Genomic DNA, 27,656 nt, shown 5'->3' with positions numbered 1-27,656 from the left:
GCGAATGGTTGTTTGTTTGTATGTGCCCTGCGATTGGCTGGCGACCAGTTCAGGGCGTACCCCGCCTCCTGCCCGATGACAGCTGGGATAGGCTCCGGCACGCCCGCGACCCGAGTGAGGAGAAGCGGCTCAGAAAATGGATGGATGGATGTGTTTATGAAGCTACATTGTCGGAATCACTGCGTGCAAGGACAGAAATTAGGTACAGCAGAACCGCAAAAGAACATCAATTTATAATTTGATCAAAATCTTTTGTATTTTTGTAAAGGCACATAGTTTAATTGTCATGCCGTCATGCAACAAATCGAAGGTTAACCAGAAGAAGAATCTTTTTTTTTTTTTAAGATACCTCCTATCAAGTGGTCTTTGTTCCGCTTACAGATGGACACACAACACCTGGTGTGAGACTGTTGCAGTCTTTTTCATAGTCGCTATGATAACGTGTTGCTCTCACTCACACATTCTCCAGCACAAGTGTGGAAATCACTCCCATTGAAACCAAATGTATGGCGAGAGATAGTGCTCCTTCACTGCTCGGCTGCCATCGACAGAATGGTGTTAATGTGGTTTTTAGCCTGCCGAGAGTGTCGGTGCAGCACATCGTCTTTGCAAAAAGGCCAGAAATTAATCAATCTGCAGCTCCACATGCTTGAATGTTTGTGATTACGCCCCCCCCCCCCCCCCCCCCCCACCCACCCACCCCTTTAAAAAAAAAAAAAATCATCTGATTTACTTGCTAATGAGCTTGCAGACTTGGCGAGTCATCTGGTCACTGCCACTGCTTTCACATACATCGCTCCCCTCATGAATGAAGTCATCCATTATTCTTTTCTCCTATTTGTCCCCATTCCGTGTCTGACCTCTGGCTCAGAGCACAGGTTTTGAGCAGTATGGCAGCCGGGCCGTCATGCTATGTTTGCCCTTGCCTGCCTCAGCCAGTCGCCCGCAGAGAGCGTGGACCTAAATGGACTCTCTATTGGCTCAATGGGAAAATTGCTTTCCTCGATCGCTAGAGGACCCTTCATTTATTGTGTGCGAGATACAGGCCAAAGCCAGTCATGGCTTCCGCATCTTTGCTGTCCGCAGACATGAGTAAATGAAAGCTGGCAAAAATAATTTACTCTCAGAAAGGTGACATTTTTATTGCTGACTTGAAAACCATGAAGATGTACGGTTAAGTATTTAATGGCCATAAGCACTTTCTTGACAGAGTGCTGCAGGCTTTTTTGTTTTTATAACTAAAGTTCACAGCACATGAAACATTGTGCGGTTGAATAATAAAACAGCTGATGTGGTGGCAGCAAAAAATTGGGTTCCTTGTTGTTCACTTGTAAAAAGACGTTACCTTAGTGGTGGACCTACTCTAGGTTCGCACAACAATTGAAATACATGCACAACGTGCTTGTTTTTTGGGCAAAGCACATATAGATATTATAAAATACATTCATCTTATTATAATATATATTACTGTACTCTGTGTTTTTATAGAGTACAGTACTGTTGCGTGCGGCACTGGAACAACTTGATTGCATTTGCATTCTTTTCAATAGGGAACATTCATTCATTCATTTTATTTTTGTTGTGTGCCCAATCAACTGGCAAGTGATTTCAAGCGCAGGTGAGCCCTCAAAGTATAACTGAGCTAGTTTGGGCATTTTTGTGACGCAAAGTAACATAATCCAAGGTTATTAACACATTGCTGCATGACTCTCCCCTCGCGTGTAAGGAGGTACTAGGAGGTGATGGATGACCTCAGCGCAGGGCGGCTGGATGACCTGAGTTGAAATGGAGCAGGAAGCTGAGCGGCCTCTCTGCTGCCGCTTCCTCTTTATCAGAAGGAAACAGGTTGCCTGTTTGTGCTTGACCTACAAATTCTTTGGACTTATCTTGCCTGCGCCCTATTTCCCTCAATAATGGCCACGCTTAACAGGTAATGAAGTAGAAGGTAGGTTTTTGACAAGCTGGCCCTCGCAGATAGCAACTTCTCCAGCAAAGTTTAGCGGAGGACGCATTCCACCCCACCTCTGGATGTGGAAACAACCTCTATCTTGCAATCGCCGCAGACTCATGTTTCCACGAGACAGTTTTTGAAGTAGCCAAAAAATTAAAAAAAAAAAAGTGCTAAAGGCTGTATGAGATGTTGTCTTGGTCATCACTTCGAGAGAGCACAGTTATCACACGGAGCTCATATGAGGCTTAGTCTGGCCTCTGCGTCTGGCACTGATATCGCACTAATGTGATGTCAGAGGAAGAGGAGCTACAGTATGATCATTTCGGTCAGGCTGAAGAAGAAGAAGCACATACTGCTGCCTCATGTTTCTTTCTCCATCTTGCTTTTTGTTGTTGTTGTTCTGTGGGAAGGTCGCAATTTGAACAACAGGCTCTCACACCAGAGAGCTGCGTTCGCTCTTCGAGTATAAGGCTGGCACGCCGGCAAAGAGGACGCTGGGTGCTAATCAAGTCACACCAGGGAGGAAGCACTCACTTGATAGATGTATGATTGTTTCAACAGTCTCTCCAGAAATTCTTGTTCCTTCTTAGAACATTTCCACACGAGGAACAGATCTTTTGCTACCACTCTTCAAGACTTGCTGTTCAAGTGGTTGGTGGTGCTATGTGTTCATATTTGACAGTTGTGGCAAACAGAAGACAGGATAAGATTTTGAACTTATTTGGTTCAGTTCCACCATTTGCTTCAAATCAATATTATATAATTTATAATTACAGTATTTGTTAAAAAAAACAAAAACTTTGAGTATAACATAAATATAAAACAATTAAATGTTAATGCTGTATGTTGGTCCTGTTGTAAAACCAAGGACTTCGTGTAATTAATTCTATGAATATCTGTTGTGCAACATCAGTTTGAGATATACAGGATTTAGGAGAATTTTGGCCATAATAACCAATGACTTGATCGTTCGGAATTCTGTCGATTTATGTGTCTTGAAGCAATTAAAGTGAAATGCTGGGCACTACTTTGCTGCAACTAGCAGAAGCATTACCGAATCAGCCTCAACTAGTTTGCTGTCTAAGGGGATGCAACATGAGGCCATCTAAGGCAACGTGAGCTATTTCTACAGTTAATTAATCCATCGTAGTAAATCAAGGAAATAGAGCCCAAACAAACAAGAAAATACACACCAGTAGCTAAAGTGAATGTGAACAAACCACTGGTGGACTCAAGGGAACGACCAACAGCCAGTTGTAAAAAAAAAAAAAAAAACAGCTTTTGAGTGTTAAACTTAACAACGACTACTTCGAAAACATGACTGCCAGGTGTTTTGCCATCAGTTTCTCTATGCAGTACTTTGCTTTATAGCGTTAGTGGCGAGAAAATCATTCTCATCCTTATGGGACGCATGCGGGAAACCATGCACACGCTGGAGCATGTGCATCCTGTACATTGTTTGTGAATTGTATATTTGGATAAAGAAAGTGTCCGCTGAAAACCAGAGAGAACAGTTGCAGATGAAACTTCTTTGTTTGCATTTTATGATAATATAGACACACATTCCTGGGACCTCTCATCTGTTGCACCACCTTCTTTGTCTCTGGTTGTCAGAGATTTTTATTGATGGTACTGAGGCCGAGCGTGTTTTTGCAGCCTCTCCTCGTGACTCATTGACCCATGATGCCTTTCTCCTTTCCTGACTCGGGCATTTCTCTCATGAAATGAGAAACTCTTTCCCGGTTTCTGGTGTTTTTGTCATTTTCAGCGGCTTCCAACCCCTTTCGCCTTTTACTTCCGCCCCTCCTGCCTGCTCTGCTGCTTCTTCTTTGCAAGTGACTATAATTGCAGAAGTGTAGCTCTATACGAATACACTCGTTAGTCGCTTAGGGCGTTATTCAATGTGTTATACTTTTTATCATTTTTATCTCCTCTGCCGGAAGGGGGATGTGAGCCCTTGTAAATGACCTGTTTATTTGTGATCGCAAATCAAAGTCTCCACAATATAACGTGGGGTTATTGTTTACCTACATTCTTTTGTTTTAAACTGTTGCAGTATTTCAGATGATATTCCATGGGCAGAGATAAGTTTGGTTTGAAACAAATTCTATGCATTTTATGTGTACAAAGTGAACATTAGCTCATTAATCATTGGGAGATGCTGATGCTGCAGTGATTTATGTTCACAGAGTTTGTTGGTATGTGTGACACAAACTTGTTTGCTATGGCTGCGTTTGCAGCCTGGCTGAATCACAGAGTACATCTAAGAGAATTATTTTGAGCATGACATGGGTTTTCAACCCAGCCTGCTAATGATACGCTGCCTTTCCAGTCTGTGATAACCATACAGACCTCAAGTACACGACGTTGCCTGGATGTGTGTGTGTGTGTGTGTGTGTGTGTGTCTGTGTCTGTGTGTGTGTGTGTGTATGTATATCTATATGGATGTATTAGGGGTGGGACTTGATTAAAATTATAATAAATAATTAAATTAGTTAGAGGTGTTGTAATTAATTAAGAATATGTGTCCTAAAAAGCAGCAATTTTAATGTAAATGGATTTTAGTGGGGACGGCACGGTGGGCAACTAGTTAGCACACCTGCCTCACAGTTCTGAGGACCTGGATTCAAATCCGACCTCGCCTGTGTGGAGTTTGCTTGCTCTCGTCGTGCCAGCGTGGGTTTTCTCCGGGTACTCCGGTTTCCTCCCACATCCCAAAAACATGCATGGTAGGTTAATCGGAGACTCTAAAATGCTCGTAAGGTGTGAATGTGAGTGTGAATATTGTTTTGTTTATATGTGCCCTGCGATTGGCTGGCGACCAGTCAAGGGTGTACCCTGCCTCTCGCCTCAAGATAGCTGGGATAGGCTCCATCACGCCCGTGACCCGCGTGAGGAGAAGCGGTACAGAAAATGGATGGATGGAGGTTTTTTTCATGGCCTAAACATCCAGTACCGTACAAAGTTATTGTCAATAAATATATTAAGAAAAAGCTTGAAAATTTTTCAAAATTTGTCAATAAATATATTAAGAAAAAGCTTGAAAATTTTTCATTCTATCCAAACTTTCCATGCCGGTGTGCTTGGTCATAGTGACTTTATTGACATACAGTACTCACCATAGGCGAGTCGCTTTCATGAGCCGCGAGGAATTAGTGTGCTTCCTATTTCCAAATCAGTTGCCAAAGGCGAACGGCTTGACAAAAAAAAAAAAATAATAATACAAATAATTAATGTTACTGTACCAAAAATAGCATGTTTCAGACTCCAGAGACCTGTGATTTGTATTCCTCAGAGTTAATACTCTGAGGACTCGCTCTGCTGCGAGTCGATATACAATAGACAATAGATGAATCCATCATGACATGACCGCCATGTCAATGCCCCACATTATACATGGCTCCCACATCAACATGGGAGGCATGTCTTTTGGAATTGGATCTATTTAATTTTTATTTTTTTTTATATTTGTGACCCGGAAATATGTCAGTCCCATTCTCTACCTGCATTGCGCCACATCGCCAGTAAACAACAGCAGCCAGTTCTGGAACTAACAGACTTTGTCAACGGCAGTTTAAGTGACTAATAGAAAATATTTTTGGACACATTGTTCAGTCGCGACAGCCCGTTTTATCCGATGTTCCTTATGTCGGGGTCTGTTTTATCCAGATTCTGATGTATTTTGAAAGAAAATACGTAAATAACTTGCAACTTTAACTCTTGTGCTTTCAACCGGTAAACTTAGCTAAGAGAAACTCTTTTTTGGACTTTAATGGACACAACAGGGCTCATTTTCAACCCTGTGTGTTTACATGTCATAAAAATATGAACACATTTTCCCATTCTAGGAGGCCTGCTCCTTTGTGCTGCCTTTGTAGCCCACACACCATGTCCATGGTGTTACTTCCTGCAGCTCCGGTGTGATTCCAGCAAGGTATTGGTGCCTCCCACAGGATGAGACTTACCTCAGATATAATGTGGGTTCATTGTCAGCTACCACAGCACCAGATGATAAGGGTTTGATTTTGGCAGAAATTCACAGCATGAATTTGGATCGGATCGAAATAATATCTGTGATAACTTAGTGCAGAGGTCGACTAATGAGCTCACTCCTGCAAGGAACACAAGTCTGGAAGCGAGCAGCTTGCTCTTTTCCTCCGCCTTGTTAAAGTACAAGAAATGAGAAATAGGAACTAACGATGCAAAGATCAACATTAGTGTGTCTACACTGAAAGCTTTTTTGTGGTTTTTCTTTTACTCCACTGACAGCTTGGATCTACCCTAAGGTTGACCTTTTCATCCCCATCGGAAATGTTGAATTTATGGCAGTTATCTATCCTATTCCAGGACAAAACTACAGCATCTAAACATTCATTAATTGAACACGGAATTATTCTTAGCTGTCACATGAGTTGAAAAGGAAGTTGATCACTCTAAAATGTAAAAACAACAAACCGTTTGGGATGGGGTCCCTCCATACAGTAGGCCTAATCCACATTATAGAGCTATGTGTGGCCAAGACTGTTTTCCCCCTTCTGAACCTTTACACTCTGCCGAAACAAGCAAAGCAGCTCATTGGCGGACTCGCTATGCAGTCACTGTAAATATCCTTTCTTTTGATCGTTTTACTGCCCATGCACAACCACATCATTAGACCAAATACAGTGGCACCTCGGGTCATGGCCTTCATTAGTTCCGTGACCCCTTTTGTAAGCCGAAACATTCATAAACCAAGGTCAGAGGCAGCCTCCGACCCCAGCGAAATGACAATGGGACAATTTTCCCTCCTTTGAAATTCAGCGTGCATCACACTGCTGTGGTCACAGCAGAGTGTGCACCACGGTCACCCTTTTTTCCCTCCTCCTCCTCGCCTCGAAACGTCGCCGCTCGCCAGTCCGCCACTCTAGCCGCTGGCGGACTGGCGAGTGGCCGTCGGGGCAGCGGATTCCATCCGCTTCTCACTGCCTCGCTACGCGGGGGTCACATCACAGCAGATAAACTGTAACCCAGATAACACAAAACACGTTGCACTTCAGGAACATTTTGTTCTTCGAGTTGTAGGCGTAGCTTGATGGCCAGTTGCACGCAATACTGGTAGTAATGGTGATTATAACTTAATAACTTATATATTAATAACTTATTATAAATAAGGAAGTTGTAATTTTGCCGAATAGCCACGACATGGCGGTGGGTGTTTATTTGGTGGGGGCGGGCCAACTCGTGCCGGGTGCCCTGCTTGTATCATATACCCACCGTTTTTAGCCCCGCCCCAAAAATCCAGACAACTGAGATGGTGCAAAAGAGTTGAATGCTATATATCTCAACCATTCAGCTTTTTCAGCACTTATCTTCAAATATAGTTAATGTATGTATTTCAAAATAAAACCCGAGTATAGCTTTAATGGACTTTTAATACTGCTGTATATATTTGAAGCGGCCTGCTGTCCTTTATTGATTTAGCTCAGCTTTTTACGCTTCTTTAAACTTGCCGTTGCACCACGTGCAGCTCTCACAGTGTTCCAACACAGCCTGTTGCCAGCAGATCAAACATACATGCTGTAGACGTTTAGTTGCCGTCTTCCTCAAAAGAGGAAACAATTAGCTGGCAAAACCCAAAAGCCCCACACTGCTTTATGATTTTTTTTCATATTTCATTGTGAAAAATTTAACCCAGTGCTGCCTTAAAAGCTCGCCAGCCAAGACAACGTTCACGGTTCACTACACTAAAATAAGGCCTGTCCTCTGGGCAAGGAGTCCGTCATTGCCTGTGTGTGTGCGCGCGTGTGTGTGTGTGTGTGTGTGTGTATGCGCGCATGTTTGCGTGTGTGTAAGGCAGTGTTGTGAAAACGCTTGATTTTCCTGAAAGACAGGAGCCAGAATATAGGTTAGTTAGTGCAAAATGTCTTTCATATTTATCATAGCAAGCACAGGCACATGTGTTTTTTTTCCCCTTAAATCTTTACCTCATTGCACCTTCCTGTCTTTGAAGCTTAGGCAAATGAGAACGCGGTGCACTGGAAAGCGTGCCAATGTATCAACCTTTGATCCTCTAAAGTAAGCTCGATGTGCTCATGCATTTATCAGCGGAAAGCCATGCATGTGTTGCGTTAGATAGTGTAGAAACTGGAGGTGTCCCGAGGTGCGTGATCTTTATGGAAGGATGGATGGTCTCAGGTAATCCTGGATGTTTTGTCCCTCATCAGGACGATGAGGCTGCTGTTACGTCATCTACGTTAGTTTTCAGCACCTTTGAACCGCTCCGGCCTCGCTCCAAGAGGCGACTACAAAAATAGAAAATGATCGCCTTTCATGATAACACTGAGCTGGAGGCCGATTCCAAAGCAGCAGTAACCAAGGCCCAAGATAGTGAATTTCCATTTTTCTCTCTCATGTGGCTGTGTTTGGATCGACATCAAGGCAGTTTAAGCAAAATCACATCCTCATATCATAATCTAGCCAGGATCCCTTGTGGATCAAAATCAGATACGAAAATTGATATTTTCTTCAAAGTGACTACTATGTAAGGTCAGATAGACCCTATCATTATGAGCTGGATATCATCAAAATAGCTCATTGATGATGTATACATTAGTCTACCTCTACCCAAACAACACCCTTGCTAAATCAAAGAGACAGATCAAATGTTAAAAGACTATTAAATAATATAACATGGCGTGTGCATATGGGTCAACTTTCCACTTCAAAGGTATACCATAGGAAAAGAGACGAGCGTCTGCTGTAGAGCTGCAACTAACGATTATTTTTAGGGATGCACGATAACTGTTTCTTTGCACTGATACCGATCACCGATAACTTGCCTCTTCTCCAAGCTGATATTGCTAACCGATGTAACTTTTTAAAATGGTTTCTATTAGGGGTCTTCAATGATTTACAGGCCAAGGACCCCCAAACTGATTGAAAGCTGGAGCCGGGACACCCTACTTATGTATATTGTATCTAATTGTGTTTTATATCAAACTGGTTGTACAACCCCAATTCCAATGAAGTTGGGATGTTGTGTTAAACTTAAATAAAAGCAGAATACAATGATTTGCAAATCATGTTCGACCTATATTTAATTGAATACAGTACAAAGACAAGATATTTAATGTTAAAACTGATCAACTTTATTGTTTTTAGCAAATAATCATTAACTTAGAATTTTATGGCTGCAACACGTTCCAAAAAAGCTGGGACAGGTGGCAAAAAAGAGTGAGAAAGTTGAGGAATGCTCATCAAACACCTGTTTGGAACATCCCACAGGTGAACAGGCTCATTGGGAACAGGTGGGTGCCATGATTGGGTAGAAAAGGAGCTTCCCTGAATTGCTCAGCCATTCACAAGCGAAGCTGGGGCAAGGTTCACCTCTTTGTGAACAAGTGCGTGAGAAAATAGTCGAACAGTTTAAGGACAATATTCCTCAATGTATAATTGCAAGGAATTTAGGGATTTCATCATCTACGGTCCATAATATCATCAAAAGGTTCAGAAAATCTGGAGAAATCACTGCATGTAAGCGGCAAGGCCTAAAACCAACATTGAATGCCCGTGACCTTCGATCCCTCAGGCGGCACTGCATCAAAAACCGACATCAATGTGTAAAGGATATCACCCCGTGGGCTCAGGAACACTTCAGAAAACCAATGTCAGTAAATACAGTTCGGCGCTACAGCCGTAAGTGCAACTTGAAACTCTACTATCCAGAGCAAAAGCCATTTATCAACAACACCCAGAAACGCCGGCGGCTTCTCCGGGCCCGAGCTCATCTAAGATGGACTGATGCAAAGCGGAAAAGTGTTCTGTGGTCCGACGAGTCCACATTTCAAATTGTTTTTGGAAATTGTGGACGTCGTCTCCTCCGGGCCAAAGAGGAAAAGAACCATCCGGACTGTTATGGGTAACTTACACATCTGTGAAGGCAATGCTGAAAGGTACATACAGGTTTTGGAGAAACATATGCTGCCATCCAAGCAACGTCTTTTTCATGGACGCCCCTGCTTATTTCAGCAAGACAATGCCAAACCACATTCTGCACGTGTTACAACAGCGTGGCTTCGTAGTAAAAAAAAAAAGTGTGGGTACTAGACTGGCCAGTCCAGACCTGTCTCCCATTGAAAATGTGTGGCTCATTATGAAGTTTAACACAACGTCTTAACTTCATTCGAATTGTGGTTGTATAATAGAATGCATTTTTATTCATGTAAAATATAATTAAAATTAAAATAGTATTATACTAATATCATATCAGCATATCCTTGTAGATCACACGGCATAATGCGTGTGGGTCCCACCTCACTAAAACGATGCTAAAAGAAACAATGAAGAAATGTTGTGATCTATTACCAAAAGCACATTTGCTTATCTTTGTAGGCAATTTGGAATTGGACTGCCTTTTTTTTTTTTTTTTTTTTTTTTTATTTAACAAGGAACAGATGTTCCCCTTCAAACCGTTTTTTCCCAAGTAAGCTTCCCTTACATTCGCCACATCTAGAGCACGTCCCCCTCCCCCAGCAGTCTATAGTGCAAGCTTTCAGAAACCTCTTCAAATGATTCGCTGGCTGTCTGCATGTACATATTTGTTCTGTTGCCTTTGGCGTGAACCTTAGGTCTGTTGTTCCTCCAAGCAGTTTGACAGATTGCAGACAGATGGAGAGTTCTGCAAGTTAAAAAAACAAAATTATTTAATCGTATCTCTTGTGTATGCTCCACAGAGCATTTTTATTATTATTTTTTTTAATCTCCTCTTCTTGTTTGCTGATAATAACCCAATTCTCATGCTGGGGTAATCATCATACTGTACATTTTAGTTGTTGTGGAGAACTGTTGGTATAAATCATTTTAAAAAAGCATAAGTGGCAGGGCTGCTGGATTTGGATTTGTACATTTCCCACATAATGGAAGTAACATTAGTTTTTTTTTTTTTTTTTGGCACAGGACACCTGTGAATGCTTGAATAAGCGTAGGAGCAGTAATGCATTTCATTATACAGTAAATAACCCATCTGTGGTCAGTCCTGTGGTCCTGCTACAATCATGAAATGTGCTGTTTAATTACAACTGCTGCGGTTGAGTGGTTTGCTCGCAATTTCATCACTCATTTCACTTAATAGTCAATGCAGCGTGAGCAGCATCTACTCAAGCAAGACACTTGTCATCGCCTCCCCTAGAGGAAGCGACATTACTATTCTCAATGTGTTAACAGTATGTGTTCAGTTAAATAAGCATTTTTATTTAGATTGCTGTTTAGCCGCTGTCAATCAAAGGTATTCATTTTCGGTAAGTTTGCCCTCACCGTGATAGCCTGTGGGGTTTCTCTGACCACATCCATTGTGACACATTTGTCACTGATCCATCTTGTTTTGTGGCGTAAACTTTTATTGACTTGTGTTTCTTCAGGGACGTGATCCTGGATCGCTTCCAAGCAGCTCACTTTCCATCCTCTCCCCTATCTTTCCTCCGCTTCACATAAATCAATGTGATGTAATTGCATGAAGTCCCTTTCCCACAGCTCGGGCCCGGAGGCAGGGGAATCTCGAGGAGAGGGTGTCTCAGTTTGGCCAGTTAACCTTAAACCCCACTCATTCCCAAGACCAACCTCCCACTGAAGTTTTTATTTAGCCCCCTAAATATCTGTCTTTGCAAAATTGTTTCATTTGGTGGTGTTTGATGTATTCTTTTCAAGCCAAGGGGCAGGATAAGTTCTCACAGTTGCCGCTCCCTGTTTACATGTGACTAATACACTCAAAAGATCAGCAGATGAGATCTAATTTCTTTGAGTGCTTTTTTGTGTTGAGCCCAGCATGATTTTGCTGACATCTCCACCACTGGAGGCTCTCCCTGCCCGCCTGATGCACTGCATTTTTGCAAGTTTGTACTATGGAAAATGTCCAACCACATTTCCCGCATTTCTTTCCATCTTGGCTTTCTTCTGGGACTCTCATGCCCATAATACCTTGTCAGAGAATATCTTTGAGCTCTTTGTCCGGGCACACTTAATTTTAAGAAAAGCTGAATGGAATTGAGTTGGGTTTTTTTTTTTTTTTTTTTTTGACTGAATAGACCATTCGCAGGGGTGTCAAACCTTTTTTTCACGGGCCACATCTTAGCCATGGTTTCCCTTGGAAGGAGGTTATGACTGTGAACCAGAGGTGTGGACTCAAGTCCCATGACTTGGACTCGAGTCAAACTCAAGTCATGAATTTGATGAGGCCTTACAGTTCTGGGGACCGGGGTTCAAATCTCGGCCCCGCCTGTGTGGCGTTTGCATGTTCTCCCTGTGGGTTTTCTCCGGGCACTCCGGTTTCCTCCCACATCGCAGAGAAAATGCGTGGTAGGTTGATTGAAGACTCTAAATTGCCCATGGGTGTGAATGTGAGTGTGAATGGGTGTTTTTTTATATGTGCCCTGCGATTGGCTGGCGACCAGTCAAGCGTGTACCCCGCCTCCAGCACACCCGCGACTCTAGTGAGGATAAACGGAATGGAAAGTGGATGGAAATGGAGGAAAATGCAGTTTCCTGCTATATGCATGTGAATTTAAGAAAATACTGTTGATTATCTAAAAGAGGGAACCAATTGGTCGTTCATTATTAAGTGAAATGTTGAATTTTCTCTTGTGTATTCATAATTGCTCTTCAACCAAGCAAAAGTACATTTTATCCTTGGACTTGATTATTCCAACATAATGTTTTGGCAAATCTTTTTCGGACAGAATAAGTAAGGAAGCAATCTTGTCTTTGTGGGGTTTTATTACAAAAAAGAAACGTCTTTGCAAAGAGAAGAAAAGGTACAAATCTTAAAAGTTGTCATCCCTTACTGAAGTCTAAGCAAAACAAGCACCTCCGTTATACAGAAGTGAGAGAGACAGAGAAGTATCCATCCATCCACGCATCCATTATCTGAGCCGCTTATCCCAGCTATCATCGGGCAGGAGGCGGGGTACACCTTGAACCGGTTGCCAGCCAATCGGTTGCCAGCCAATCGCAGGGCACATATAAACAAACAACCAGTCACACTCACATTCAAATTCTTATTTATGACAGGTCTGTTTAATGTCACTTCAGAAATAAAGTGAGAAAAAGTAAGGCATAGCATAGCATTTTCATTGAATAACTGAAAACCTACTATGAATCGGTTTTGAAGGGGCAATAAACTAAGCCCCCCACCCCCCTTGACGATTGACTTTGAAGGTGCAAAAACCTTGATCAGTTCTCTAGTTTTTTTTATAAAGGCACTTGTTTATCACTTGCACTTGTTTATCAAATTTGTTTCTGTACTGCTTATATTCACTAGGGTCGCGGGTGTGCTGGAAATATATATATATATATATATATATATATATATATATATATGGACCACTGGTTAGCACATCTGCCTGATTAAAAATAATCTGATTTCAACAAGTACACACAAGCCACTGGGAAATTGTAAATAATGCATACAAACGGTTACAAGATGTTTTCTCTTAGTTTTACTTAATGACATCAGTGGCTGACTCTTTCAATATTAAATGTGAAGTTGAACGGTCATATAAGAGCAGCATGTACAATATGTACAAGACAATATGACCACTCGCGAGAGCCATTACAAGAGCTGTATTTTTACTACAGCTCTCGTCACTCTGTTTTATATATAATTGTGTTTGGCGTCACAACTGTATATCTTGCTGAGTTTTGATTTCCTCCTTTAAACTACACGATAAGAGCCGATATTCAGAAGAAATAATGACTGTACTTTGAGCCTCCTCATTTAAAAGTTCTACACAACTGCTGTGTTATTTTCTCTAGACTGGCAGTGGAAAACATCCTGAGGGAAAATCGTCTGCTAACGTCATTATGCAGTGAACCTGGATGCGCGTTGCCTGAGCTTTGAGCTTTCCAGGGCTTTAGGATGTAATGCTGATGGAAATAACGTAGCTGTTGTGTGGCTGCATGTTACGAGCGGGGGAGTTAGTGAACAAACTCTTTGGGAGTTCTCCCCTCCCTCCTGGGTATGCAAGAATTATCTTCTACCTCGGGTTGCAAGGCTGCACTGCCGGTATCCTCGCAGTGTTATTGTAACCTTCACTGCAAAGCTTTGCTCTTAATTGTGTCCCACGGGCCCACGGCTTGCAGTATTCCCGACCTTTCCTATCCCTCTTGCTGATCCTACCCCCTCCTTCAGATCTTAACCCCATCTTCCTCGTGACCAATCCGACAGGTCTTTTCTCTTTCATTACTCAGCTTCAATGTATAGTTTGCATCCCCTCCTCAGGCTCCTGGCTCCGCTGAGACAAGAGGCTAACCTTTGGGGCTCCTGGAGTTCGGTGAAAGTTGAAGGTGGTTAGTTAAGTTGTACAGGGGGTCCTCGGTCTACAACGGAGTTCTGTTTCTATGGCTGTGACGCAAACCAAATTTGTACGTGCTTTACTGTCACCAACCTACACGATTACAGTTGTAAAGTCATTCATTCATTCCGTACCACTTCTCCTCACTAGGGTCGCGGACGTGCGACCCTAGTGCTGACTCGTAGTGCTGGACTCGTAGTGGAGGTACCAGATTTGCCAGAATCTTTAGGTAGAGAGAAAGTGATGCGTCGTCACTGATGATGATTGGATGGATTTTGGAGGAAATGTTATGAGCCGCCGAATCGTTTGAGAGGAAAAAAAAGCAATTCTTGAGAAAGAGCGTTCTTTTAATCTGTATTCTCTTTTTGTACGATTCTTTAGTGTCCACACGTTCACAAGTTCCAAGTCATCCATATACGGCTCTAATATGTTGGCGAATTACGGCTGGTTGCTATTTTGGGGATTTGAGTGATCTATGAAGGGATTAATAGTAAGGTTAAAGTCGCCTCCCATGATAATTGTGGAATTAGTTAATCAAGTGTGAAAATAGCATGTGGATAAAGGCTGGGTCATCTCTATTAGGAGCGTATACATTGACAATTGTGTATATTTTGTTGAATATTGTTGCCTGTAGAACTATGTATCGGCCTTCTGGGTCAGCTACTGTACTATTTATTGTCAAAAGTGGTCTTATATGTATTAGTATTGAGACTCCTGAGTAAAATTTAAATCCGAGGTATTTTTTTTCTTCTGATTCAGTTCGATACGTCTCTTGTATTAGGAGATCTCTTTTAAATTTAATGATATAATCAATAATCTTAATTCTCTTTGCCTGTGATCGAATGCCATTGACGTTCCACGATACAAAAGTTATGTGTGACATATAATGGGTGCGTGTATAGTAATTTTGAATAAATTGGGTACTATGTAGTCTTTATTGTTGTTGGTTTTTTTTTTGGGACAGTTTGCAGGAAATGTTTATTTTATTTTTAAAATTTTATTTAAGTGATTTCTTGATTTGAGATCAGCAGTATCAGGCCTGGGGAAATTGAACCCGGGTATGATAAACCACCATTGAGTTATTTTTTAACAGAGGGGGCAATCACTTTTTCACACAGGGCCATGTAGGTTTGGATTTTTTTCAGCCTTAATAATAAAGCAAACCATTTAAAAACTGCATTTTGTGTTCACTTGTGTTGTCTTTGACTAATATTTGAATTAGTTTGATGATGGGAACCATGCAAAACAATAAGCGCTCAATCAGGAGAAAAACTTTTCCCACCATTGTATATAAAACTGTATCAGGAGGTTGCTGGAGATCGTTGGGAAAAACTGACATTTCTCCTTTGTACTATTGGTTAGAATTACATTTAACACGTTGAATACTCTTTGTAGAGGTTTATTATCTTGTAAGTAACTATTGCTTTTATTCAAAAGGCTTGTCAACACCGGAGGTGAGGTTATGTGTTTGCCATTAATGGGAAAATTAACATCCTCTACATTCACATCCTCTACATTTTGCCTACTTCCTTTGCACAGAGGAAGAGTCACAGATCCATCTCTTTGCTGTTCTCTGACCTCTGACATTATTGTCAGAGGTCAGATTGTGTTTTATGAAGACAAAGCGAAAGCAATGGCAACATGATGCTCCTGCCAGTGACATGTAGGTGAACAATGCGGGCTGTGACTCACATAATCACACACACTTTTTGTACTCAAGTGTTGGTATGCTCCTCCTAATAATTGTATTACTCAATCACGGGTTTTCTGAGACTACTTATTTCGCTCAGAATCTTAATTCTTCATTTTATCAAGACATCTCAGGCAGTTGTATGCTTCCAACTTTGTGGGAACAGTTTGGGAAAAACAGTTTTCTGTTCTAGCATGACTGTGTCCCAGTGCACAAAGCAAGGTCCATAAAGTCATGTTTAGATGAGTGTGGTGTTGTCATGGCGAGGTTTACCACCACTTTTGTCCCTAAAATGTTAAAATCTGGAATAGGAGACCACAGTTCACATTATGGGGTCACAATACTTTCTCCAGAAATACAGTAACCCTCCCTATTTGCAGGGAGCCCTCCCACGAATGGCAAAAATCCTTCCAAAAATATCTGTATTAATTGTTTAAACTGTAAATGTACCACAAAGTATAATCCCAAAACAGTTTTCAAAGTAATTTTACAATATTACCCCCCAAATTAAATTGCTCAAATATTATTTTATTTAAAAAATGCACTGGATGTGTGCATATGCATGCACAAGACTCTCCATAACTTCTAACCCAGGCTAAATTGATCTCATACCATGTAGGCACGTTACCTTATGCGGATTTGCAATTCTCATGCTGGTCACCCTGCGATTGGCTGGCAACCAGTTCAGGGTGTACCCCGCCTCCTGCCCGATGACGGCTGGGATAGGCTCCGGCACTCCCGCGACCCTTGTGAGGAGAAGCGGCTCCGAAAATGGATGGATGGATGGATGGATGCTGGTCACCAGTACTCCGAATTTTCAGTGTTTCGATTTTTAGAATTTTGTATTTTTTTTTCTACTTAGGCCCAGTAAACACATCAAGACAGTCGGGCTGTTTTTGTCCCAATTTTGCCCCTTCCCGACCAAGGACGTCAAACTGCAGACTATTGTAGCTTATTCTAAAAGATTATTCTTACGTCTGATGTGTGTTAAAAGGGGATTTGTCCTGATTATAGGGTCCAAACCGCATCTTAATTTTTAAACATTTTCAATATTTAGGACCAAAAATCTTGCAAGGTGATGTCTTTTTTTTTTTTTTTTGGTTATAAAAGTGGGTTCCCCAAAGAGGAAGGAGTATAAGTCTATCTGAGACGTCATTGCCATTTAACAACGGTCCCACTTCGGAAACACACGGGTTACATTGGCCTTTCTTCATTCTTTTCTTCACATTTCTTCTTCTTCTGGTATGTTAGATCACGTATGATCACGTGACATTTCTGCCTCTTAGGACTTCTTTGTCAATTGGTGGTGGATCAGAATCTTTACGTGTGTGGTGTTGTGTGATGAGATTGTCAGAGCACACCACACACAATACGACCAAAACTGCTATGTGCCTGATTTTTGTTATCTTTATGTGTGGGATCTCCATCCATCCATCCATTTTCTGAGCCGCTTCTCCTCACTCGGGTCGCGGGCGTGCCGGAGCCTATCCCAGCTGTCATCGGGCAGGAGGCGGGGTACGCCCCGGACTGGTTGCCAGCCGATCGCAGGGCACATACAAACAGACAACCATTCGCACTCACAGTCACACCTACGGGTAATTTAGTGTCTCCAATTTATGCATGTTTTTTGGGATGTGGGAGGAAACCGGAGTGCCCGGAGAAACCCCACGCAGGCACGGGGAGAACATGCAAACTCCACACAGTTGGGGACGGGGATTGAACCCGCGTCCTCAGAACTGTGAGGCTGACGCTCTAACCAGTCGTCCACCGTGCCGCCTGTGTGAGATCTGTCACAGATAAAACCCAAAATCTTTTAAGATTTGAGAAATCAATGTACCAGGCCATTTCAAACTTCCATTACCACTATCCTAATTTTTATGTGCAATATACAGATTGAATTTGGTGCTGACTGTTTTTCTCGTCCTGTGATTACAGTTATTACAATGTTTACACTATTTTCCTGTGGCTCTATGTGCCTTTAATTGCCCCCAAGGGACAAGTAAAGTATTTAGAATTTGGATATAAAGCTTGTACCTCAGTCGAGATGTATCACTTCCCCATACTTCCTTGACACCAATTACTGTACAATATGACTTTACTAAGACAGCACTTTGGCGGCATCTTGGGCCAAAAAGCACAAAAACTGTATTTAGGTGATTTTTATTTTTTTTTGTAGATGAATTCAAGAATATTGAACTGCAAATATGCAGGGGATTACGGTACTTCCAATACCAAATAGCTACACTCGGGCGCCATCGGGGGCTTGGCACGGCCCCCCTATACATTTGTTGGGCAGCTCAATGGAAATGGTTTCGGCCCCCCGGCTCCCCGTCGAAGATTGGTTTCAGCCACCCCACCAATAAAATTCTGTAGGCGCCCCTGGCTAGCTGTTTAGTATTTGCATTATATGATATTGGCCATTGCAGTGAAAGTTAAAAAAAAAAAAAAAAAGTGCTTAAATTTGGACTTAGAAAATTTGAATGAACCCTGAATGTAGAGGCTATGCGCATGTGGCATTGATCATAAAATCGCACTTTGCGTGTCAGATAATTTTTATTAGGACATGAACCGTATGAGATGACACCATACAAATCCCTACAGATCCCGATTCATAACGCATTGCTGTTTTATACATAAACCAGATGTCGGTGAGGCAATAGTAATGTCAGAGCTTGAAATAACACAAGAGTGAAATCAATTAGCGACTGCCTCGATGATTAAATTCCCAACAGTGCTTGTGATGTGAGGTGGCACCTTGGTGAGATATTTGTAGAAGAAGCCTTTTTGTGTGCTGCTTTGTCGGACCCTCCTCGCTTTGGCCCATATCGTCTTCCTGGAGAGGCTCGTCCGATCGTTGTGCTTTCCTAGCCGTCTGCGCGGATTTCCCTTCTCGCCCCCATAGCTGATTCAATGAGGCGCCGCTCTCCAATTGGTGCTCTACTTTCCCGTGAAAAAGGTTTCCATGGCAACCAACAAATAATGCAGACCTTCTCCAGTGTTGTTCTCCTCTGCAGTAGATAATAGCCCTCTAAAAAGGCGCAAGGGAGCAACAAGCGCTACAGCAGGCTTCACGGTGTCATTTGGCTGCCCTCCCGCTGGCTGCTAGTTTATACACATCATGATCATTATTTACTTACTTTCTGCTTTTCTCATAATCCAGCACAAAATGTGAAGAAATTACTGTACTATATTGGTCGGCGATACTGTAAATGAACCAGCGACAACATTATGATCAAATGCACAATCTAATGAGATCCAATACAACACCTGTATCAAAGAATAAATGCTTTTGGAAAGATAATAATGCCCAATGACACTGTCAAAGTTGTTTTAATTTAAAAATGTTTATTATTCTGGTTGTAGTTTCCAGTGGTGTTAATGGCACCAAAAGAACCTGAGAGGCCTAATATTAAGTTTTAGCTACATTAGCTACATCAGCACAGTTTAATGCCACACATAAACTACGACCACAATCATAACACATTCACACCGTCACTGAGTGGGAATTTAACCCACGCTGCCTGCACCAAAGTCAGGCAAGTGAACCACTACGCCATCAGTGACCGTGCTGCTAAGTCAGGAGAAATACAAAGTCTCATTCTTGCATACTAACTATTAATTATTAGAACCTGATAGTTTTGATGAGCAACTTTGATGGTATGTCTCCAGTATCATGAACAATTGGAGAATGCCTGGTGGGATACATTGCTGTCACGTACAGTACCACCATTCATTCATGCTGTAGTTCCCTTTGCTCTTGTATCTGATCTCATTCGATTGTCCAAGTAGTCGTACTATTGCAGCCGATTGTTGTGTATTCGCAATTTAAAATGGAGAATATTTTATGAATGAATTATTATGTGTCCCCCATGCCACTTTGGGAACGTGGTACATGAGTGTGATTCCAGTCTCTCCCCACTTCTCCAATATATTTCCATTCCCAGCTTTGATTGCTTTTTTTCCAAGATGTAATCAGATCTAAGTACTCTGCTGCCACGATCAGTTAGGTTAAGCGTCCTGCTGAATCTGATATCTGCTGGCATTATGTTGTGTCGGCGGGATGCTGTGGCAGAAGCCGTGCGCCGGAATACCCCTGAGATATTCTCCATTCAGAGTCTCTGTGAGAATGAGTGTACGCGGCCTGTATATCAACATCTAATCTGACAACAGCGTCACACAGCTGTAGGAAGCGATTGCTGAATAATTGTCCGTGCTTTGAAAGCGACGTCTGGCGCTGACTATATTTGCATGATGAGGCTGGAATACCAGAATGTAAATTGGCTATCATCACTAGTTCATTATTTTCTTCTGGGAGACACTTGATCAATTTGGAAACAGCGAAAAGTTGAAAGAGTTTATGTTCATTAATATTCTCAGTCGAAGAAGTGGTCTACGGTGACAGTTAAAGTGAGCAGCATGCGTTAAACAGTATGGCAGTCTACTGTCCTTGTGGTGAATAATGCATGAGCTCAGATGTGCATCAAGGTCACACCAGAAGCTGTGTGTCTTGGGTCCTGTAATAGCTGTAATTATCCAAGTAAGAAGACCTTCAGGCACGGAATGAAACTTCCACCTGCACAGGATTATTAGATTATTGCAATTAAAAGGAATTTTCTTGTATTACAGCCGTTAAATTTGCCTTCCTTCTGAGGGGTGAAATATTCTCAGAGATAAAACGGCATCCCACATTAGCTCATTGCTGGGAGTGAGTTCATCCATTATAAATGCAGCCTCGGTCATTTTGAAGTGGCCTCGGATTTTATTTTCTCAACCTCCAATTTTTGCTCTGTTTCAAATGAATTGCACAGTCTACAAATGTGCCACTTTTCTTCCTTCTTGTCTGTTTTTGTTCATCTCATTATCTTGGTTGCTGACCTCTGCTTCTTTCATTGTGCTTCCAACAGTCCATGAAAACAGGAGCGGCAACGATCCCTAAGAGAAGGTGTCAACGTCACCTGAACAAAGACCAAGCACCAGGAGAGAGTCATGGTAGGCTGCTATACGTATATCTCCAGAGCTTTTGTCGCACAACCCATATTCCTTGGTTGAAACACCTTATTCTACGCAAACACATGCTGAGGGGTTTGCCAGAAGTCGAAATCCAACATTAACTCACTAGCCGCAACATCTATTTTAGCCCTACTGCATCAAAAACACTTCATACACTTTCAGAGAGGTATTAGGCTTGATTTACGGCGATAGGTCCACATGCCCAATTCGGATTCTTTGGGCCATATACGATTTTTGGTTTGCATTTTCAGGCGATCACTTTCCAATAGAATTGTGTTTACTGAACACCCGAACACAAGGGCGGCCGCCCAAAACACAGGTAAACGGCTACACTCCAGTACAGATACACAAGTAACAACTTCCAACTGCGACGATGTACTGATTCGTTATCCACAACTTGCGATTCCACTCTTTATTATTTCCGTGCACGCCCAATGTACCATATTTAGACCATATTTAATGGTCTATGCCTTCACTATAGTTGTCATCAACCTGGGTCTGTTTTTTGTGTGTTTTTCGGCGCATTTCGTATTTTCATGCCTCATAATTCTCATCCAGATATAATCGAGACCCGATTTGTTTCTGAGACTGCCAAATCCATGCGTCTTCTACTGTTTACGCAGCCTTGACCAATAACTGGATCTCACGGGGGAGTGGGATAAATAAAATACAGTAATTGTGTCTCTTGAGCAGTGTAGTGTCAATCCTACCTTCATTACCTCTTCCGGGGAGGTTCTTTTTTTCGTCACTGTTTGTTTGTGTGGTTGCAATTTTGTGCAAAAATAACATAAATCCACTTTATGGAGGTGTGAGACATTGGCCATTTAAAAACGATTTGAAATTTGGTGCAGATCACCTTAATGGTACAGATAGAGATGGAGGCTTTCCCCCCCTTTTGTGAAAATGGCAAGACATCTGCTGATCAAAATTAGGATACCTTGAGCTTGGTCGCCAGTGGAGCTGCTGTCTGTGCTACCTTAACAATGTTTATTATTGTGGCTGAGGTGCAAAATAGGAAATATTATTGGATCATGTTGTGTTCATTTTCTGTACAAGTTGCAGTGAGAGAAACAGCACAAAGACCACATAGGCAAAACCCCACTGATAGCATCTAAACGAGGGCAGCTGTGCTGGCGAGAAGCGCCAAACTTTTTTTTTTTTTGTCGTCATCGAAGCAAACCAACATTGATTGCTCTTTGTTGGTTTCTGATTTGCATTGACATTTGGAACATTAGTATTCCAAGCATGTCTGATAGGCAGACATGTATAGATTGAAGGTGAAAGGGTATCGTTCAGAGTAGACCCAGGCACATTGGGTGTATTAAGTTCTTGCATATGATCGCTCATGAAGGTAACCAACCAGATATAAACGTTTGATCAAGTGACAAGATTATCAGTCATTGTTTGTTGTTCGAAAGACTGACCTCTACAGCACGTTAATTCACACTTTTATTGTTCCTTCTGTTTTTTAATCACAATAAGAGTAAAAGAATTGGGGGGGAAATGGGGACAAACTATTTTAGGGAGATAAAAAAAGGCAATTGCCAGTCAAAAACATCCATGATATAAACCCACAATCCTCTTACATAAAGATGTTACTTGGACTATTACTACCTGATAAAACAGTTTAGGATAATCTGGCAACATCTGATTATATGCCCAATTGTGCATTTGTGATCCGAGTTTATCCCAGCAGAGCTCCCAAATACTAAGGAATGTCCAAATCCTCCATCCATCCATTTTCTACCGCTTATCCGAGGTCGGGTCACGGGGGCAGTAGCTTTAGCAGGGACGCCCAGACTTCCCTCTCCCCAGCCACTTCACCCATCTCTTCCGGGGGGATCCCGAGGCGTTCCCAGGCCAGCCGAAGGACGTAGTCTCTCCAGCGTGTCCTGGGTCGTCCCCGGGGTCTCCTCCAGTGGGACGTGCCCGGAACACCTCACCAGGGAGGCGTCCGGGAGGCATCCGAATCAGATGCCCCAGCCACCTCATCTGGCTCCTCTCAATGTGGAGGAGCAGCAGCGCTACTCTGAGATCCTCCCGGATGACCGAGCTTCTCACCCTATCTCTAAGGGAGAGCCCAGACACCCTGCGGCGGAAACTCATTTCGGCCACTTGTATCCGGGATCTTGTTCTTTCGGTGACGACCCACAGCTCGTGACCATAGGTGAGGGTAGGAACGTAGATCAACCGGTAAATTGAGAATTTAGCATTTCGGCTTAGCTCCTTCTTTACCACAACGGATCGATACAAAGTCCGCATCACTGCAGACGCTGCACCGATCCGACTGTCGATCTCCCGTTCCGTTCTTCCCTCACTCGTGAACAAGACCCCAAGATACTTGAACTCCTCCACTTGGGGCAGGATCTCATCCCCGACCTGGAGAGGGCACGCCACCCTTTTCCGACTGAGGACCACGGTTTCGGATTTGGAGGTGCTGAATCTCATCCCAGCCGCTTCACACTCAGCTGCGAACTGCTCCAGTGAGAGTTGGAGATAACGGCTTGAATAAGCCAACAGAACCACATCATCTGCAAAAAGCAGAGTTGCATTACTGAGGCCACCAAACCGGACCCCCTCTACGCCTCGGCTGCACCTTGAAATTCTGTCCATAAAAGTTATGAACAGAATCGGTCACAAAGGGCAGCCTTGGCGGAGTCCAACCCTCACCGGAAACGAGTCTGACTTACTGCCGGATATGCGGACCAACCTCTGACACCGGTCGTACAGGGACCGAACAGCCCGTATCAGGGGGTTCGGAACCCCGTACTCCCAAGGTACCTCCAAGTCCACAAAACACATGTAGACTGGTTGGGCGAACTCCCATGCACCCTCGAGGATCCTACCGAGGGTGGCCCCTCATACTGTATATACTTCTAAACTCTCAACTGAGGCACAGACAGGCACACATTCAAATCTTCTCTTCTGGCTTTGTTTTGATCTTTGAACACGAATTCTTCTCTATTTTCCATTCTTTTCTTGAACTTAAGATGTATGCATGAAGCTTTAGATGTTGTAGGACGTTTTAAAAGAGCATTTAGTCCTACACTGGGGAATGTGACCATATGGCCTTGCATCAAGGTGGACAATTGGCTGCCCAAGCTGTCGTAAAGTGGTTGACTCTACTCTGCTTTGTTTTCAAACAGGAACTAGTGCTAAGTGGAGCTTGCCAACACTGCATTGCAGACAAAGGACACTCTCACAACATATCCGGGTTACCCTGGAGATGAACCTCTTTAATGGAGAGTTTCTCACATGTCCTAAAAATAACCCCGACGGAATTCACAAAATTGTATTAGAGTCCAAGACAGTGATCACATGATGTTGACCACATTTGGCCTCATTTTGGTTTAAGTGACATTCGGATGCTTGTGTTTTGGGGTTTGTGTGTAGTTTGCACTCCTGTGAATGCCCAGACTCCCATTGTCCCTTTTTTTCCCGCCTCTGCCCACCAACCATCCGTGGGACACACAAAGACAGCTTCTCTCACTGATTAATAATGATCAGGGTCGATCATTGGCCACAGAAATGTTGCTCAGTTAAAAAGATATTGTCAGGAATGATATACAGTGGCATCTCGAAAGTCAGACACAAACTGGTGTGTGATGTTGGTCAACTTGCAGCTGGTCCTAATTTTCAAAACTATTTTTTCCATAATAACCAATTGAAAATGTGTCCCAGCTTCAACTGTTACCATCAAAACATTTATTCGCTGTACTGGCAGTATTTGAAGCTAAATGTTTGTATTCTTTGTCATCACAAGGATCTCATTTGATGTGTGTCCCGTGTCTGAGATGCACAAAAATTAGCAGGGACGCATACAGCTATGGAGCTATGGCTTAGTATTCCGGGCTGGTGCTGGAAATCTGGCGTATGAATTATTATTTTTTATTTTTTTTGACGAGGACTAGCGTGCGACTAATTTGGTCATATATGCACCCTGATTTCGGAATGGTGAGACATAAAAACAGAGGGTGCGTACAGGTGCCCAGTCATTGGAGGAAGAAGAATAAATTTCCACGACTTGAAAGCAGACACATGAAACCCATCATGGTCGCGAAACCAATCAGCGGCGACCCTACGTCTGATTGGCCGAGTACGTGTGTGTGCGCGTATGTGTGTGCGCGCGCGTGTGTGCTTTTGAAGTGCGGGCCCTCGCGTACTAAAAGCTAAGTTTTCTGACGGCGAGACGGTAGTTGCACAGTTACAGAAAGTTGAGTGACATAAATGGAATTTGTTCCAAAGCTTAACGCCACTGCGACAATCTGGGAACATTTTGGATTCAAGCCAGATGAACGCGGCCTTCCCGCAAACACCAACGAGCTGGTATGTCAAATTTCTATGACGTCGCAACAAAGACAACAACATTTAAAACCTCAACGTGACAAAATCCATTTTAAACACAACCAACCCACCCAATTTCTTCCGCTGGGATTGGAAACAAAAAACAAGGTGGGACATTTCCCGTTTCCCGTCAGCTTGCAATTATGGAACCCTTTGCCCAAACAATGCAAATATAAACTTGACCGTGTATATGGTGCACGTATGCTCACATTACAGTATAACCAGTATAGCATTACTATTGGAAGCGATGCAGCCGCTGAGCATGATGACAAAGCAGCGTTTAAAGAAAGGTTGCAGACTTTTAAAAAGTAGTACAAATCTCGCATCAAAACAGGTTGCTTTGATCTACTTGTTGTGTTGTTATTATTGTTGCTACTTGGTACTTTTCAAACAACTGCAAACTTGATTGGAAGTATGCAGTATATTGCCTGTTAAGGCATTAATGATCGTTTATACCTCTGTGCCAAATCTAAGCACATATAAAAAAACAACCATTCACACTCACATTCACACCTACGGGCAATTTAGAGTCTTCGATTAACCTACCTTGCATGTTTTGGGGATGTGGGAGGAAACCGGAGTACCCGGAGAAAACCCACGCAGGCGAGGCCGGATGGGAACCCGGGTCCTCAGAACTGTGAGGCAGATGTGCTAGCCAGTCGGTCACCGTGCCGCCTTCAATGTTCATTATTCTTAGAATTACAATTCAAAGTGAATTGTTCTTGAAGAGGATGGACATGCATTATTATGCTCTCATATCATTATATCAGTGGCATAAAAAAACATCAACAATACTATTGTTCGTCATGATACCTTTTGGGAAAATATATCATCCTAACAAAAATTGGTATCGTGACAGCCCTAGGCACATGTAATATATTGAGAGAGAGCTGTAGCAATGGATGACACAAAAATATTATACAAACAGTATGAAAACTAGAGTAATAGCTGTCATAAAAATCTTCAAAGCAAAAAACGGCAAAGCAAGAACCGTGATATAGCGGAGGATTGGTGTATCTGTATTCTGTGATGATAAATTGCAGGGACTCATTGTTACCGGGTTGCTACTCATTGTTTCCATGACATGTGCATCCCGGGACTCACAAAGTCTCAAGTGTAAAATGATTTATGCAACATACAACTTATAAATTGTTGAACATTCTTTATTGACGTGGGATGAACCCCTTAAGATGCAACATCTCCTTTGCGAGGTGGTCCCACACAGAAGATACAACAGATAAGGCAATATTCCCAAGTGTTTAATGGATCTATATAATGGATGAGTCGTGATATAAATGAACTACCTTATTCTAATTTATTTGAGATGTACATCTCTATGGCATAACAGGATAGTCACGGGTGGCCATGCAGAACTTGCAGTCAAACTAAAATAAAGCCGAAGCCAGAGTACAGAAAAACATTTCCCTTTTTTTTTTATGACACATCACATCATTCAGCATTTATTTTTAATTGAGTTATAACTAATTTATCTGGAAAGCCCTGACAGTAGTGCGTCCTCGCAAGAGACCGTGGGAAATGCCCAGAGTACAACCAGGCCGCGTGGCACGAGTGTTCTTGTGTTCATTGTGTGCCTCGACCACATGCCGTCACTTGGTGGACAAGCGGCAGACTGAGCGCTGTAGCTCAGGGGATCAATGCATCATAGAGCATGCCCCTTGCTATTGACTCAGGTCCATGCACGTTGTTTGCATCCTCCATCAAGAAAAAAATGGTATCAACACAATGAAATGAACATTTCTGCTTTACAAAATGTAACGACCACACACGAGCCTCTTGTTTAGGAAGGTATCAGCTGCCCGATCTGAGGATTTCTGCCCTCCAGTTTTCATATAATTTCAACTCCGAAAGAATCGTCCGGGTATTACAGGATCTAAAAGGTAAAAATTCGTTCTACCACTTTCAACAAAATACAAGTTGAATTTAAAGTTATCGATATGTTATGTTTTATGACTGCCTTTTGATTGGCTGGGGACCAGTCCAGGCTATACCACGCCCGTTGTTCGAAATCAGATGAGGTAGCGTGCATATAAGCCAAACAATTTGTATCTCTTTTCCCTTTAGAATCGGCCTGTCACTATAACACATTTTTTAGGACAGTATATTTTGCCAGTATATATATAATGACAATTTTGTCAAGGTATTATAATATAACAATAATATTGTTTTAATAATTCTATATATTATACTGTGTATATATAATAAATACTTCTTATTGGGAGTGCCTGTTCATGAACTCACTTTGGAATTGAACTTTTACTTAAACCTGGAATCCACATTTATTTTTTGCTGTGTAAATGACAACAGGAATAAAAAACGC

At 42.3% G+C, this 27,656-nt stretch overlaps 1 protein-coding gene across 2 annotated transcripts in view; it reads left to right on the top strand.

Annotated features, from left to right (window-relative positions):
* Positions 1 to 27,656, top strand: part of tspan18b (tetraspanin 18b) — a 50,660-nt gene that overhangs the window by 5,939 nt on the left and 17,065 nt on the right. For both annotated transcript variants that reach the window (XM_061676182.1, XM_061676183.1), the window contains one exon: positions 20,869 to 20,953. In XM_061676182.1, coding sequence (XP_061532166.1) covers positions 20,951 to 20,953 — 3 coding nt within the window. In that variant the 5' untranslated portion in view covers positions 20,869 to 20,950. The remainder of the gene's footprint in view (positions 1 to 20,868; positions 20,954 to 27,656) is intronic.

Source organism: Phycodurus eques, chromosome 5 (assembly GCF_024500275.1).
Source record: "Phycodurus eques isolate BA_2022a chromosome 5, UOR_Pequ_1.1, whole genome shotgun sequence".
Classification (NCBI taxonomy): Eukaryota; Metazoa; Chordata; class Actinopteri; order Syngnathiformes; family Syngnathidae; genus Phycodurus; species Phycodurus eques.
This window is presented reverse-complemented; position numbering and strand designations above follow the sequence as displayed.